The 17,503-nt window shown below is 53.3% G+C and overlaps 1 protein-coding gene across 4 annotated transcripts in view; it reads right to left on the bottom strand.

Moving 5' to 3' along the window:
* Nucleotides 1–17,503, bottom strand: part of MYO7A (myosin VIIA) — a 92,731-nt gene that overhangs the window by 56,679 nt on the left and 18,549 nt on the right. For all 4 annotated transcript variants that reach the window (XM_070472956.1, XM_070472953.1, XM_070472955.1 and 1 more), the window contains exons 4-14: nucleotides 16,176–16,360; nucleotides 15,413–15,534; nucleotides 15,170–15,312; nucleotides 14,798–14,911; nucleotides 13,279–13,432; nucleotides 12,481–12,557; nucleotides 11,884–12,003; nucleotides 11,021–11,163; nucleotides 9,829–10,039; nucleotides 9,301–9,436; nucleotides 5,287–5,393 (exon numbers count right to left, since the gene is read on the bottom strand). In XM_070472956.1, the coding sequence (XP_070329057.1) occupies nucleotides 5,287–5,393; nucleotides 9,301–9,436; nucleotides 9,829–10,039; nucleotides 11,021–11,163; nucleotides 11,884–12,003; nucleotides 12,481–12,557; nucleotides 13,279–13,432; nucleotides 14,798–14,911; nucleotides 15,170–15,312; nucleotides 15,413–15,534; nucleotides 16,176–16,360 (1,512 nt within the window). The remainder of the gene's footprint in view (nucleotides 1–5,286; nucleotides 5,394–9,300; nucleotides 9,437–9,828; nucleotides 10,040–11,020; nucleotides 11,164–11,883; nucleotides 12,004–12,480; nucleotides 12,558–13,278; nucleotides 13,433–14,797; nucleotides 14,912–15,169; nucleotides 15,313–15,412; nucleotides 15,535–16,175; nucleotides 16,361–17,503) is intronic.

The following is a 17,503-nucleotide window of genomic DNA, read 5'->3' as shown; positions in this document are numbered from 1 at the left end:
CCCAGCACCTAACCCAGCAGCAGCACCAGGTGACCCCCACAAGTTGGGGGGAAGCTGTCCAGGTTAGGCTGTACCCAGCCTACATTACAGGCCTTGCCATGAGCACATGTGTGCATACACGGAGTACAAACACAACGGACACACAGCACACACAGTACATATACATATATACACACAACACACAAATGTACACATATATACACACACATCACACACACATGTACACAGAGACAGTACATACAGACACACACACATATACACCACAGATAAACACCACACACAGCACACACACATGTACACAGAGACAGTACATACAGACACACACACATACACACCACAGATAAACACCACACACAGCACACACACACCTACACAACATACACAGACACACACAGGCACACACAACACATACACAACACACAATGCATGAGCACATGTACAACACGCACAAACAACACACACACAGGTACACACACGACATCTACACAAGACACACAGACACATACACACACAGGCACACACAACACATATACACAAGACACACAGACACATACACACACAGGCACACACAACACATATACACAATACACACAGACACACAACACATATACACAACACACACAGACACATACACACATACAGGCACACACAACACACATACACAACACACAAAGCATGAGCACATGTACAACACGCACAAACAACACACACACAGACACATACACACACAGGTACACACATGACACCTACACAACACACAGACACATACACACACAGGCACACACAACACATATACACAATACACACAGACACACAACACATATACACAACACACACAGACACATACACACATACAGGCACACACAACACATATACACAACACACAAAGCATGAGCACATGTACAACGTGCACAAACAACATACACACACATAGGGCACATCCTTCTCTGGTTGTGCACACTGGAACCACTCCTTTCTGTCTTTCCCGCTGAGCTATGAGCCCCGAGAGGACAGGCGAGTTTGCCTTGCTTACTACAGTGCCCCAGGGCCTGACATAGCAACAGTCAACAACATTTTGCTGAACTGAAGTGGAGCTGAACTGGTTGCTCACATCCAAGGGCTCCTAGAAATTGTCCAGCTGTTCAGGCCACAGGTCTAGGGGCCAACCCCAACCCCTCCTCTCTCATATCCAATATGCAGCAAACCTTATTGACTTTACCTCCAAAACGGATCCAGAATCTGACCCTCTTAACCGCTTCCTCCCCCGTCAGCCTGGTGCAGGCTGCCTGCCTGGCTCTCCTGCTCTTGCAATAACCTCCAAACTGGTCTCCCTGCTTCTGTCCCTCACACTGACCTCTACCCCACTATCAACACAGCAGCCTGAATGAGGCTGTTCAAATACCAATCCAGTCAAGTCTCCCCTCTCCCAAATGATTCAAAACCCTCAATGGCTCCCCAGTTCACTCAGCATGAATACCAAGGACCTTTGTAAGAACCAGCACTGTCCCACAGGATCTGGTCCCAGTTATCTCCATCCCCTCCACCACCTCACTCCCCCCCTTCCAGCCACTCCTGCAATACACCAGGCAGGCTGGGGCTTATAAAGCACCTTGGAGTTTTACACTTACTGTTCCCTGTTCCCTTCAGAATGCACGTGGCCAGCTTCCTCACCTCCTCACCAACCTCTCCATAAGGCTTTTCCTGATCCCTCTGCATAACTGCAAAACCCCACCACTGGCTCTCCTCCCTCCATTTTCCCCATCTCATATATCACCATCTGACATGATAATTCAGATTATTAACATTAATAAGCATTTGCTTATTAACTACTTTCCCCTTCTACTAGAGGGTAAATCGCATGACAACAGAGGATTCTTTCAGTTTTGTTCACTACTATGTCCCCAGGACACAGGACAATCAATATCTGGCATGTAATGGGTACTCAATGGGTATTTCTGAAGGAAGAAAGGAGTAGGGGGGCTATGAATCCAGGGTCTGCTCTCACCTCCATGGCCACCTGGTTTCTGATTTGGTTTTATTTCACTGAGGGGAAAGGTCATCTTTTCCAACATTTGTTGTTTTCTGGGATAGTCTGCAGATATTTAGGGATGGGGTAAAGGCAGAAGTGAGAAATCCAAAGGTCTGTGTTAAATGATTCCATGGAGGGGATGTGGGGGCAGGCACCTGAATGTAATGCAATGGGGGCTGGGAGGTCAGTGGCAGGAGATGCCTCCTGCATGAAGAGTGAACAAGCCTCCTGTGGACTCAGCTCTGTGGGGACATGTGCCTTGATTGGGGGTTACGGGCTCCATGCCCTGGAATAAGCACCATGCTTTTGGCTTACTGCTCCCCTCCAGCAGTAATGATTGGGGTGGGGCTTCCCGGAGCACCCCAAGAGGCAGACACAAGAGTCAAAAGGCAGAATTCAGGCACTGGGGACCTGCACAGGACATGGGTCTCATCACTGAAAGGATGTGGACGCCTACCCTAAGGAGAGCACGGCAACCAGTATACTGTCATCCAATAAAATTTGACTCAGCATCCACACTTCACCAAGCCAATCTTGTTCTTTTAACAGAGCTATCATTTTTCCAACAGAAACAAAGCATTTTCTTAAGACAACACTCTCACAGACAGCACAGTACAGTGGAAAGGAGCAGGGACTCGAAAGCCTCACTTTAGCCTTCATTTGTCCATGACCTTGGCCAAGTCCCGGCATCCCCCCAAGTTAGAAAAGTGAAAGTGTCAGTTGCTCAGTCGTGTCTGACTTTTTGTGATCCAATAGACAGTAGCCTGCCAGGATCCTCTGACTATGGGATTTCCCAGGCAAGAATACTGGAGTGAGTTGCCATTTCCTCCTCCAGGGGATCTTCCTGACCCAGGGATCAAACCCACATCTCCCACGTTGGCAAACGGATTCTTTACCATCTGAGCCACCAAACCTGGATCAAATCCCTGTGTGTCACCAGCTGTGTGACTTCAAACAAGTCCTTGGCCTCTCTGTTAAGTGGGGACAATAGTAATTACTCATGAGGGAGCTACAGGGAATGAATGAAATGAGAAATATGTGTGTGTAGCTCACAGGCTGGCCCAGAAGAGCAAAAGTGATTGTTATCAAATCGGTCCCTGCCATGTTCTAATCCTGTGCTCCAAACACTCCCTTGGGGGTGGGCACTTCTGGACGCTGCCACCCCCCGCCCCCCCGCCCCAGTCTCATGCTGGAACCTCTCTACAGTTCCTCTGCAAGTAGGTTCCCAGCATCCAGGGGAAGGAGACTCAGAACAGGAACTTCACAGGGAGGCCCCCACAGCCTCCAGGGGCTTGGAAAGAGTGGTAGGAGGACAAGTGGGTTCAGTGGCCTTTGAAGACTGCCCAGGAATGCATGGGCCTGGCAGGGCAGCTGGGTCTACAAGAGGAAAGACTGAGGAGAGAACCCACAGTCATTCCCATCTCACTAACTCTGTGACCTGTAGTGTGTGGGCTTCAGGGTGGGGACTACCAGTGCTGGAGCTTCAGGCACCTGCACCCTCACTGGCAGTGGCCCTATGTGCCTCCCATCAGCCAGCTGGGCTGCAGTGTTGGCCTGGAGCCGACCCATGGCAGAGAGCCTCTGTCCAGACATGACGTGCCAGGGGCCCTGCTCTGCAGCTGTGGTTTTGTGAATTGTGTCAGGACTCTGCCAGGCATGAGACAGCAGGGGGATGCCAGACACTCAGGAAGGAAGCAGGATTCAGCATTAGGACTGAACGTGAGAGGATGTCAGACCTAAGCAGAGAGGAAATCGAAGGTAGAGAAGAGGTCAGAGCTATGCTGCTGCTAAGGTCACCCTGCATCTCTGGAGCCCAAAGCACCTTGGGAGTTATGCACCACCTGGAGCTGGTTGTCAGGACACACCGAGAATGCTGTCCGGGACCCAAGGAGGACCAGGGTAGGGGGTGGTGTCCAGTCCCGCCTCCCTCAGATGCTGGGACTGGAGTGAACCACACACCACCTCTGAGCTTCAGTCCCCGTCTGCAAAATGCAGAAACCACCACCTGCCACTCCTGCTTCACAAGGTTAATCAGAGGCTCTGACTGAGTCTTGGACATAGAAACCCTTCGCAGGGCCTGATGGGAGGAGCAAGCCTTGATACCTCCAGAGACTCAAGGAGCAGAGAACTTGGTAGACAAGGTTTTGGGTCCCAGCCCGGGCCCTGGTACACTGGGCAAGTCTTATCTCTTTCTCTAGGACTCAGTTTCCTCCTCTAAGAAACTGAGATGCCTGCAGTCCACACAACTCAATAAACAAAGATCAAACCACTCCACAAACCACTCCACAAAACACACACTCCACAAAAATAAATGAAAACCAAACAACAACAACAAAAATGGCCCTTTCCCCAAGCCTCAGTGCCACGGGGGCCAAGGACACAGCCCAGTCCCAAGGGCCACTGAGGCCTCTTGCGCCATCCTCCATCCCCGGCTGGGGTCTTTTACCTTCGCAGAAGCTGCTGAGTGGCGGAGAGTGCCCGATGAATAACCACAGAGAAACTACAACAGGAACCAGAGCGCATGGCGGCGGCGAGATGGGGTAGGGGGCAAGGAGAACGTGGTGGGTCAGAAAACAGAGGGCAAAATCCACCAGGGAGAGAGGATGACCCTCGGGGCAGTGGGGCTTCGAGGTGGGGTGTGGGGGGATGGGGGGTGGGCAATAGAGGCAGCTGGACAGGCACAGAGAGGGCCATAGCTCTGCCCTCCTGTGAGTCCCTCCTGCACTCTCCAGGAGGCCATGGGACAGGAGGAAAGTACAGAACAAAAAGGTGAACAATCCAGCAGGTAGTCCACCAGACTACCATTCCAGGGACAAAGAAAACACCAAGGGTGGGAAATTCTCCATCCCCCCGTGTGGGGTCCAGGGCTGGTGCAAATAGACTTTTGTGCCCGTTTCTCTCAATGCCCCCACATACATCCACATCCTCAACGCTGGATGTCCCCCCTTCACCCACACTCCATTAGTGGCTAGAGGGTCAGGAGGGGACCCCAAAACTGCGTCCTGATCAGGCTCTGCTCTGCAACGTCTCATGTGATCCTTCTCTGGGCTTTACACCCCACCCGCACCCGCTAATTAGTATAAGAGGACTAGAGAGGAGGATCTTGGAGGCCCCCCAGCCCCTCCTTGAACCACAGCAAAGCACTGCCCCCACCGTGTGGCCAGAGGAGCTCAGCTGAAACCCAGACAAGGGGACGCCTAGACACAGGCCTGGCTTCTGGGGGCCCTGCCTGCCCAATGAAAGCACCCCCACGTTACCATGGCAACGTCAGCCTGGAAGATCTGCTTGATGAACTTGTTCCTGGAGGAGTGCACCAGTTGGATGATGTCTCCATGCAGCGTGTCCCGGTTCTTCTCAAGGAAGCCTGGGCAGCACCACAGAGCGGTCACACATTGCAACTCCAGCGGCCTCCCCCCAACCAGACTCACCCCCTTCCCAAAGCCACCACGCCTCGTCCACGAAAAGACCCTCAAAATCCCCCTAGTTCAACCATGTCCACTTTATAGTGGGGGCCTCTGGGGCTGAGAGAGGACAGTGGCTTGCCCAAGGTCACAGAGAAAGCAAGGGGCAGAGCCAGAGCTGAAATTCAGTCTCCCCGGCCACACGCCGCCCCCTCTTCCAGGCCTGGACAAAGAGAACAGCAGGAGGTCTCAGTCCCCGGGAGGGAGCAGGGTTATCTTTCCCACCAAACCACCCCAATGCCCAAAACACCAGCTTTAGTCTTTTGAACAAACGTGAGATAGGCTGGGGTGCTGGACCCTAGGCTGGAGCGTGGGATCCTTTACTGGAGAACTTGCACCTGGACAAACCTCTCCCTGAGCAACAGAAACAAAGAAGCTATGAGACTAAAAATAACTGCAGTGCATGTACAGCTTGGGCAGTTATGGGCAGTAAGACTCAAAAAGGCTACAAACCAACTACCATTTCTGAGCTGCTGGGAGGAAAAGCAGCAGGCTGCCTAGGAGCCCTGCACCCAGCACCAAGAGTGTGAGCAGGCCACGCCAGCCACCCCTCCAGCCCGACCCAAATCACCAGTCCGCCCCCACCCTCACCTTGTTTAAGGAACCAGCCCGCCCCCGCCCAGGGAGCCAGCAGGGGCACCTGTTTCTTGTTCCAGCTTCCTCACTCCCTCATGCTGCAGCACAAGCCTCAGTAAAGCCTTGCCTGGTTTCTTATCAATTTCTATGGATTAAAGAGTCCAAGGACCCAGGTTGGTAACAAAGGTGTCAAAAACCCTCCTTAAGTGGGCCCGCTAGGAGAGAATGCAAGTTTGTTTGGCACCAGCTAACAGTAAAGGAATGAGTGTAAAAGTACCTTGATTTTGGATATTGCCCTCAGAGCTGTAACACTCACAACTTCCCCTGTATATGTCAGACACGTGGAGATTATCTTCCCCAACCCGGACAAGGAAAGAAATCAATGTTCAGAGAAGCTAAGCAAACTGTCCAACATCACACAGCAAGCTGCGGGCAGAAGTTAAGACCTGAGCCCAGGCACCAGCCCAGGGAGGCTCCCTGCACCACACAGACTCCAAAGAGGGCTGCCATTCCCTGGCCTGAGGATTAAGGAGCTGGTTAATGGGGGTCCTTGATAGGGTGGGGCAGAAGATGGGGTGCCTGAGAAGGAGGAACCTTGCAGAGAAGCAGCATCCTTCCCCCCAGGACTCAGAGTGCCCGGGCTAATGGACAGAGACCCAGTGTGAGGCTGCCCACCTGACATCTGGGGAAGGGCGAGCTGCAGGAGACACTCAGTACTGGAAGGGGGGATGGGAAGCTAGGATAGAATTGTAGGGCCCTAATTAAAACATAAAGAAGGCTGAGCACCGAAGAATTGATGCTTTTGAATTGTGGTGCTGAAGAAGACTCTTGAGAGTCCTCTGGACTGCAAGGAGATCAAACCAGTCAATCCTAGGGAAAATCAACCCTGAATATTCATTGAAAGGTCCAATACTTGGGCCACCTGATGCAAAGAGCAGACTCATTGGAAAAGACCTTGATACTGGGAAAGACTGAGGGCAGGAGAAGGTGGTAGCAGAGGATGAGATGGTTAGATAGCATCACTGACTCAATGGACACGAATCTGAGCAAATTCCAGGAAACAGTAGAGGACAGGGGAGGCTGGCGTGCTGCAGTCCATGGGGTCGCAAAGAGCTGGACATGACTTAGTGACTGAACGACAACAAACTAAAGCTCTATGACAGACTCACTATGGGACCCTAGAGAGTCCCCTTCTGGGCCTTATGTTCTGTATCTTTTGAATGAACATGATGTACCCATGAGCTCTTGCTTCTTTTCGGATCACCTAAACCATTTATGTTTTAAATAAAATGCTAAAAAATTAAAACAGTGCTCTGTGAACAGAAAACGCCAACAGAATTGTTAAAAGTAGCTCAGAACTGATTAGTGATCTTAGGCAAGTCACTTCCCTCTCGGGGCCTCAGTTTCCAAATCCACAAAAGTAGATGAGTCTTCTGTTCCCTCCAGATCTAATAATATTCTATAATTTTATAAGTGAGTAGAGTTCACTCAATTTTCATTTTCATATCCTCAGCAACAGTATGAAATATGAACCCTGGTCAATGAATGTTAGTTGAACTGAGCTGAAAACACCCTCTCTTACTCTAAACAACAGACCCATTTGTTTACCCAACAGTCCTCCAAAATTAACACTGGCTTCCTTCTTTCTAACAGGAGTCTCAGATCTCACACGTGATATTTTAAGGAAGGCTGACGGCCCTCAGATCCCATAACTGCTGCATGATTCACTCTCTGCCTTCTGGACCAATTCCACAAGGAAGTATGAAACCGGTGGCTCTTTGCTTGTTGAGAACTTCACTGACTTTAGCTGTGGGAGGCACCCTTCAGGGCTGAAGGCAGTAGGGCAGACACATCCCACAGCTGATGCCCACTCAAGGTCAGCTCTTTGCACCAGGTGGGAGGGATGGAGTTGGCAAGGGCAGTCTGCGGGCTTTTGACAGATGGTGTAAGAATTCCAAAGGGAAAAACTTAACTATGTTCTGATCTTCTTCCTCACTTTTAGCTTTAAAATGAGCCCACTTATATCTCCCAGGAGAAAAGAAGATGCAAGTCCTTCAAAGACCAAACTTGGTCTTGTTGCTCAAAGACTTTTGGTGACTAACTGTGCTGGTCCTAGGTCTGGCTTTGCACCCAATAGGCTGTGGGATCTACAAACTAACTGGTCTTTCTGAGCCTCAGTTTCCCCTTATGTGCAAAAGAGTGTTGAGCCCATACAAAGAACTGAAACCAGGGACTAAAGAAGATACTTGTACACCCATGTTCACTTGGATTACAAGGAGATCAAGCCAGTCAATCCTAAAGGACATCAACCCTCAATATTCACTGGAAGGACTGATGTTGAAGCTGAATCACCAATACTTTGACCAACTGATGCAAAGAGTCGACTCATTGGAAAAGACCCTGATGCAGGGGAAGACTGAAGGTAAAAGGAGAAGAAGGCAGCAGAGGAAGAGATGGTTGGATGGCATCACTGATTCAATGGACATGAATCTGAGCAAACTCTGGGAGATAGTGGAGGATGGTGAAGCCTGGCATGCTGCAGTCCATGGGGTCGCAAAGAGTTGGACACACCTTAGCGACTGAACAATAATGCCCATGTTCACAGCAGCACTATCCACAGCAGCCAAAAGGTGGAAAAAACCCAAATGTCCATCAACAGATAAATGGATAAATAAACTGTGCTGTGTGTGTATACATAAATGTATATGCAATAGAATATTATTGTCATAAAAAGGACAAAAGTCTGACACGTGCTACAACATGGATGAACCTTGAGGGTATTAGGCTAAGTGAAATAAGCCAGACACAAAAGGACAAATACTGTATGTTTCACTTACATGAGGTACTTGAATAGTTAGATACATAGAGACAGAAAGCAGAGTAGAGTTTATCAGGGACTAGGGGGTGAGGGGAGGATGCAGAGTTACTGTTTTGTGCATACAGAGCTCCTATTTGGGGTGATGGAGAGTGGTGACAGTTGCACAATATCGTGAATGTAGTTAATGCTGATGAATTGTAACCCTAAAAACTGTTAAAATGGTTAATTTTATATTACATATATTTTACCAAAATTTTGTAAACTCTAAAAAAAAGCCCTGATCCCAGTGTTTTCTAACATCCCTTCCCTCTTTGTATTTCAGCACTCTGGTATGTCTATCCTGGGCTGGAGAAGGGGAAGGAAGGGAGGGAACACAGGCAAAGAGAGACAGCCAGCCGCAGGGGGCGCTCCTATACCTTGACTCTCATAGTAAACGATGCCTGCAAAGTGGTTGATCCCAAACTGGGTCTCGTGATTGTTCTTGGGGGGAATGTAGTTCGAGTTGAGCTTGTGCTGAGAGTTGAGCTTATGCAACATGGTGGTGTCCGTGCCCTGTGGGAACGGAGGAGCACCCATCAAGCTCTCCCTCTCCTCCCCGCCCCACTCTCCACCAGACCCTATTGCCTCTCCTGCCCTCTGTCATTTCACCCCCACCTTCTATCTTTCCCAAGAGCCTCCCTCCCTTTATTTATATCCCAACACGGGAGCTCTCTGGGCCTCCATTTCCCCATTCTGTTCAGTGGGTGAATTGGAATTACAAAACCTTGAAAGTACATCCCAGTATAGAAAATCTATTTCCCAAGATTAAAATCATGCAAGTAGCTCCTCCTCAACTCCAAGACATATTCCGTGCCTGGAGCACCTATCCTGCGCCAGTGGCATACTTGGATCGTCATCGTATGGGGTGAAGGAGTCTCGTCTGCCTTGCCCTGCCCCAGGCCCACCTTGGGGAACTTGCTCTCCTCATCGATGAGGGAGATGATGTTCATGGGTTTGTTGGCGATCATGTCCAGGGCGTCCTGGTTGTCTGTGAACTCGATGTGCATCCAGTCGATGCTCTCCAGGTCATACTCCTCCTGCTCCAGCTTGAACACGTGCCGCACGAAGAACTGCTGCAGGTGCTCATTGGCAAAGTTGATGCAGAGCTGCTCAAAGCTGCAGGGAGGGGCAGGGGACAGGGGGGCCGCAGGGTAGCGGGAGGGGTGTTCAGGCCCTGCCTTGCCACTTAGGGGTGACCCCAGCTTGGTGGTCAGTGTGCCCCTGGGATTTTCAGTCTCTAAGGTGGAAAAGTATTGTTAAGTCCAACCTCCTCCATGACAGAAGAGGGCATGGAGGCCCAGCGAGGGCACAGCACTCGCCCAAGGTCACTGAGTGAGTCAGAGCAGAGTTAAGGATGGATGACCAGGCCCTAGGAGAGGGCTGGCCGATGGGCAACACACCCCTGGCAGAGCACCCAGGAGAGGAAGAGCCAAGGCACTGGGGAGGTGGGCCTCAAAGACTCAAAGCATCAGCAGATATGGGAAGGCGGCTCACAAGACCTGGCAAGCAGGGCCTTGAGGGTGACATCTCTGAGCCAACAACTCACGTTCTCCCAGGTGACTGACACTTCGTGTGTTCAGGGTGAGTGTTTGGGTAGGGGGAGGGCTTTGAGACATCTGAACATTATAGGAATTGAAGTGATTCACCAGGGGTCACATAGCTAAAAAGTGGGGCAGGCCAGCTGCCTCTAGCCCCAGCATTCTCCTGGGCCTGCTCACCCATCTGCCCCTCACATGGCCCCCAAGAGGGGTGGGACATCAAGCAAGGCCAAGACCCCCATTTCAAACACTGCTCAGTCTCAGCCTCACTTGCTTCAAGGCATCTTGCAGCTTGGAAACAGACCAATGGGCAGTGGGGACAAGAGTGTCACAATGGGCTAAGAGCCTTTGCCCCACCACCACACTGGCCTCAGCTAGCCCAGGGACTGGAGGGGATAGGGAGGAAGGGGAAGGGCCCCCAGGATGTCTGTAGTCACATTTTTCAACAGCCTGGAAGAGTGTGCTTGGGACCAGCTAAATGCAGTTTAAAGGGAGAGATGTGATCTGTAAGCCCACACTTTAGAAGAAAATTCCCACAAGACACAGCCCCACGTGGTACCTGTTCACCGCAAAGTTCTCGAACCCAAAAATGTCCAGGAGACCGATGGACCGGCGAGAGTTCTTCACTTCCTGGGAAGGGGGCTTATAAATGGCTGCATTGATCTTGTCCACAATCCACACGAAAAGCCGCCCGTAGATGCCCTAAAGGGAGAGGCAGCTGCATAAGTCACAGCTTCCCAAGGAGACTGGCCAGACGGAGACCTTCCCTGGGCCTTGGAGGCCTCACTCCAGCCCCTTCTGGCTGCAGGAAACCCTCATGTCTTTATTCCAGCTGTTCCCACTGCCTGGAGCACCCTCTCCTGCCTGAATAATGTCTGCTTGATTTTCAAAGCTCTATGGAGATATCAGCTCCACCAAGAAACCTCCCCTCCGCTCCCCTGGAAGTTTGGGTCCCCACCCCTCCAACCATCTCTGTCTCTCAGGTCCCAGAGCCCAGGACAGGGTCTGGCACAGGGCAAGGGCTCAATGGATGACAAAATGGCAGGACTGGGGGGCCTCCCCACCTGGCCCATTCCCTCCGTAGGGTCTTCTCTAGAAGGAGAGACCAGAGAGGGTATCCACAGGGCTGGGAATAGCACAGCAGACTGAATGACCAGCGAATATGATTCAGCGTGAAGCAGGCCAGGGGTGGAAGGCCTCAAGTCACCAGAGCTGTTTGGGCCCTTGAAGAACACAAGTCCCTGCCCCTTGGACTCAGGGGGAAGGCAGACTCTTGTCCAGGCCCCAGAGAGCCAGTGGCTGGAGCCAGACCCAAGGGCAGAGCGGGGTCAAGGCTGGCATCCCTCCACTCTGGGCTCCTCGGCTCCTGCCCATCAACAACCCAGCCTCTCGTGGGGCGAGGAGAGCAGGCGGCCACTGCACCTTGACGAAGGCGTCTCGCACGTCCAGCGCCTGCTCCCTGCTGAGCGGAGTGGACACTGTCTCCCCGCGAGTGATGAGGGTGCGGCTGGTCAGGCAGTTCATCAGGTCTGGGGGGTTCACCTGGTGGGGCGACATCCAGGCTCTCACTCAGCCCCCCGCCAGCCTGCCCCTCCCTCGGCCACAGCCCAATCCTCCCCAATCATCAAAACCACCCAAATGCCTCTGTCCTCCACAGCCCCTTCCCACCCCCAGGATGTCACCTGTCCCTCCAGCACTGGCTCCACTGGCTCAGACTCTGACTTTATTCATCCCAGTTTTCCAACTTAAGGCAGAGGCTAGTATATATTTACTAAAAGACTGACTGACCCGCTCAGGGTCCCCAGACCCCCACCCTCTCCAGGGGCAGCCTGGAGTACTAGGGCTCTGCTCCCGCCCTGGGACCCCATGCCCAGCACAGATCCTGCACACAACGGGTTGGTTCTCTGTGTTGAACTCCCAAGATTCTCCAAGCAGAGGGCCCCAGCTCTCTGAGCCAGAAGTCAAAACCATCCCTCTGAGAGAAAGAACAGCAGATGGGGACAGCAGGCTCTCACTGACCTCCAGCAAGGATGCGGCTGTGGCCAGGGACGGCGAGAAAAGAACCTCGCAGGCATCCAGGTTTTCAAACGTGCGGTCTGTCAGCGGCATCAGGCACAGTGTCAGGCAAGGGCGGTGGGGGCGGGGGACAGCCTAGGGCGACGGGGTGGCTCTGCCCACTCTCAGGGGGGCTGCCCTGTCCACAGAGGGCACCACCACCATGATTAAATGCTTTTCTGGGCTAATCGCTGTCTGATGAAGGTTGTCTCCATGAGCCATGGGCACCATGAGGGCAGGAAGCAGGAATGCCCAGCATCTGGCCCCCTGCCTGACATCCAAGTAAGCAAGACCCTGGCAATCATGCTCCCCCCACCTCCCGTGATCCCCACTCCAGACTCCCAGAGTAATCAGGGACTCCTGACACAGGCCTGCTGAACCTGCCTTGCTCTGTGCCTGACACCATCTGCCCTTCCCCAAATATGCCCTACTCTGTCAGGCCCCAGGACCTTTGCACAAGCTCTTGTTGCTGCTCAGTGGACCCGTGCTCCATGTCTCTGTCTTTCAAGATTCATCATACTGTGAGCTCCTTAGATCTGGGATCATTCATTCATTCACTGAGCAAACTTTCCTAGGGCTCTCACTCAGCCCAGGAGCCATGCTGGACACCAGAGCGAGAGCAGAGAGGACCTGGTACCTGCCACAGCCTGGCACCACCTCCCAGCCCGGCACACTGTCAGTGCCCCGGGAGTGCTGGACGAGTGAACGCATTTCCTTCGCTAGCCTTCCCTCTTCACTAGACACGGCTGCTGGGTCCCTCACCCTCATACTGCAGGTTGCCCAGGTGCAGGATGGCAGCTAGAAGCTTCGAGATCTCCCAGTTCTCCGTGTCAGTGAACATGAGCACCTTCATGGCCGAGCGGATGTTGGCATATTCCTGGCTGTCCTCGCGGCCCTCACAGGTTATGCAGTTACCCTGGTGGGAGGAAGTTGGAAAGCGGGGAGCAGGAGGGTGTCACAGAGACCATAGGTTACCCCCAGAGAGGCAGCGCCTGGGCTAGGCCAGCCTGGGTTTCTGGACACTGACCTCACCTAGGACTCCTCCAGAAAATCTAGAAAGCTCCTGGCTGGGCTTCTCAGGAACACATTCCCACATCAGGGGAGCCTGGATGCCCCTTCTTCCCAAGAGTGAGAGAAGCCAGGTCACTGATGCCAGGCCTGCCTCTGCCACCCTGCCCTGCAGACACAGCACCGAGGTCTTACCATGCCCCTCACCCCCTGGGGACACACACTCTCAGGGACTTAAACCCCTCACCAGGTGCAGCCTGGGGTGGAAGGTGGGGTGGTAACCGTAGACAGGCAGGGTGTCAAGGGGTCTGCCCCAACGTGTATGCCTATGAGACATGTGTGTGTGTGTGTCCAAGTGTGCCAGCCAGCTAAAGGAAGTGTCCACGAAGGCCTGTCACACCTACAACACACACACACACACCTTTGTTGTCCCACATCCCTCATGTGCTATAGCCCATATTTGTGTCCATGTGGCTGGCCAAGCTTGGGTCTAGACAACCAGGCATGGGCTCCTCCCAGGGCAAAGGAAGCCAGTGACCCCCCCAAGCCAACCTGCTGTGTGCATGGCCCTTCACTGGCACCGAGGGGCAGCAATGGCCTCAGGCCCACTTATCCTTGGTGGCCAAACCCCAGCAAGAGGCTGGCACCAGGGCCCTGCAGCCAGCTAGCACCCAAGGCTGAAGCCTGTGCTTCAGGCCTTGGGGGGGCCCTGGCAGGGGTCACAGTCTCCACGACCTCAAAGACTAAACTACCACAGCACATGTGTGTAGGCAGGGCCTAGTGTGTATACACGTGGGCACGTGCATGCCCGTGTGTCCCTGGGTCTGGGACACCTACACATTTAGGCATGTGTGTGTCTGTGGTGGGCTTCCCAGGTGGCGCTAGTGGTAAAGGACCCACTGCCAATGCAAGAGGTGTAAGAGATGTGGGTTCAATCCCTGGGTCAGGAAGATCCCCTAGAGGCGGGCACACCAACCCACTTCCATATTCTTGCCTGGAGAATTGATGGACAGAGGAGCCTGGCAGGCTACTGTCCATGGGGTCACAACAAGCCAGACACAACCGAAGCGTTATTACTAGTGTCTGTGGTGGGAATTCATCTAGATGGGTGGGGGAGCAAGTGTGTGCCCACATGGGGAACATGCTTTATGGTAGGCTGGTGACTGTCAGAGGATGAAAGAAGGCCCACAAAAAAGTTCCCACCCACCAGGCCTGGAGTTGGGGAGGGGCTGGGAGAGGCGTCCCCCTCCCTGGGTGCCCACCTGGGCCTCACCATGGCCAAGTAGTTATAGTCCGTGGCCTGGCCCAGGCCCAGCTTCTTCTTCTGCTCCTCATTCATGCCCTCCAGCATGCAGTAGAACACGTGGTAATTCCTTTCATCTGGAGCCTGAAAACGTGGGCACAAGGTGTTGGGAGATGGGAGGGCAGGACAAGGCCCTCGGGCAGCAGACAATTAAGCAGACTATAAACAGTTCACTGTTTTAACAAGTGTCTTTCATGAAAAAGTCCCCATGGGTAGGTTTCCTGATGGGATCCCAGGCCCTGAGGCAAGCAAGCAGGAACACAGGGACAAGCAAGGCCATGCCAAGTGCGCCCCCCGCTCCCCACCCTGAGTCAGGGGCTCCTGTGTGGGGCTCGGGCCCACCTGGCGACAGACTCGTGACTTCTCCAGCAGGTACTGCTCGATCCTGGCACCCTCGATGGCGCCCCGCTTGTTGAAGTGGATGTCGATGTACTTCCCAAAGCGGCTTGAGTTGTCGTTGCGGATGGTCTTAGCATTCCCAAATGCTGCAAGTGTAGGAGAGGGTCACGGGTCATGGTCAAGGTCAACTCCCCCCCACCCCCACCCCACAGCCACCCCGCTCCTCCCTGAGTGCCCCAGTCCTACCTTCCAAGATGGGAGTGGCTTCCAGCACCTGCTGCTCAATCCACGAGTGCTGCCCACTGATGGCCGCCAGGAACTGCAGGATCAGCTTCGTGCTCTCTGTCTTCCCCGCCCCAGACTCCCCACTGCAGAGACACAAGCAGAGGCGGGACCTGTTACAGCTGCTGCCCCACTCCAATCAGCTCCCCATCTGTAAAACGGGCTGAAACTAAGGACTTTTTGGGGCTTCCCTGGTGGTTCAGATGGTAAAGAATCTGCCTGCATTGCGGGAGACCCAGGTTCAATCCCTGGGTTGAGAAGATCCCCTGGAGGAGGGCATGGCAACCCACTCCAGTATTCTTGCCTGGAGAATTCCACGGACAGAGGAGCCTGGTGGGCTACAGTCCAAGGAGTTGGAAAGAGTCAGACATGACTAAGTGACAAACACTTCACTTTCAAGGACTTTTCAAACCTGGGGAAGGTAAAAGGAGCTTGGTTAACTTTCCTTCCCCTGCATCCATGCCACACAGCATGGCATTAACTAGATGCTCTGTCAATGCTTTGTCCTTTTATCCTCTGCGCAAGAGAGAATGGGAGCCTGAGGTTGCAACTGACCATAACTTAACAGGAGCCAGCAGTAAGGTTGGCATCGAAAGCTAACATGAGCTCTGGTGACAATAGAGATATATGGGGAGGTGATTCTCTATATTATGAGGCATTAGCAGGAGCATAGAGCAGGAGTTCCAGGGGCTAAGCCTGGAGCTCCATGCTGGTGCTGGGTGCCCACCTGATGATGCAGCACTGGTCACGGCTGTTGCGCTTCATATTGAAGTAGCAATTGTCAGCGATGGCAAAGATGTGGGGGGGCATCTCCCCAATCTTCTTGTTGGTATACTGGCGGATGTGTTCTGGCGAGTAGATAGAGAGCAGCTGGTAGGGGTTCACAGCCACCAGGATGGAGCCTGTGTAGGTCTGTGGGCAACAAGGAACAGAGAGCTCATCCTTTCCTATGTGGGGGGCTCTGATTCTAGAGAGCTCTCAGGCTCTGCCCTACTCCGTCCCTCTGGAAGGCAGAGCACTGGCTTTGGTGTTGGAATCTTACCTCCCTATGAGCTGGGGGGGTTGGGGGGGGGGTGTTGTAGGCAGCCGGCTTCAGGTTAGCATTGGGCCGGCTCAGAGTAGGTGCATAGAAACATTTGATGAAAGGAGGAAGCGGGGGCGGGGGAGGGAAGGAGGGTCTCGAAGCCTCGATTTCCTTATGTTTATCTGTAAAATGGGTATAGTATAACTGTCTATGAAGATTAAAGAAGATGGTGGACTTTAAAATTCATAGCAGGTAATCCTCAAAGGCTGACTCCCACCTTTGCCTCCAAATCCTGCACCTCAAACTATGGGAGTGAAATTCACAAACTGGACCTTTCCAGAGTGGATGAGATGGGTAGGTGAGAAGGGAGTGGAACAAAGCCATCAAGAGCTAAAGGGGCTGGGTGGGTCCCCGTCTCTGCAGCACTGCCCCTGCACTCTGGGGAACAGAGCACCCCCACCCATCCTGGGTGGTGTGGGCACAGGGGCCAGACAGACCTCAGAGAGCCTTCCGGGGGCGTCTCCCCTCCTAGAGCTCCTTGGTTAGTGCACCTGGGTGCAAAATTTCCTGCTGTGGACCCAGATCCTGCCACACAGGGCACAAGACCTGGTCCTCCTGCCTCCTGGTCACAGTGAGGCCCTCGGGGGTTACTTCTCCTTCTCCACCCCCCACCGCTTTCCACTCCAACTGTAAAAGGTCATGCCCAGCGATCATTAGTGATGGATCTATTGACGTCTGAGCCCAGATGGGCTGAAGAAAGTTGTGAGTTTGCGGGGGAGGGATCAGCCCCATCCATCCCCTCCCACCCAGGGCCGCGGGCATCACACCAGAGCCACAGCCATACCCTGGCAGCCTCAGCCCCTAGGTGGCCATGCAGGGAAAGCGCTGCTGCCAGCACCGCATACCAGGCCAGTGCCCACCCCAGGGCCAGCTGTGCCATGCTAAGCAGCCCTGGTCTGGGCGCCCCAGACCCAGGCTTCCGTCCTACCAGACACCGCCCTTCTGAGCCCCAGAGGACCCTCCTCTCCCCA

Source organism: Odocoileus virginianus, chromosome 10 (assembly GCF_023699985.2).
Source record: "Odocoileus virginianus isolate 20LAN1187 ecotype Illinois chromosome 10, Ovbor_1.2, whole genome shotgun sequence".
In the NCBI taxonomy this organism is placed as follows: Eukaryota; Metazoa; Chordata; class Mammalia; order Artiodactyla; family Cervidae; genus Odocoileus; species Odocoileus virginianus.
The sequence above is the reverse complement of the archived record's forward strand: the minus strand, read 5'-3'. Positions and strand labels throughout refer to the sequence as shown.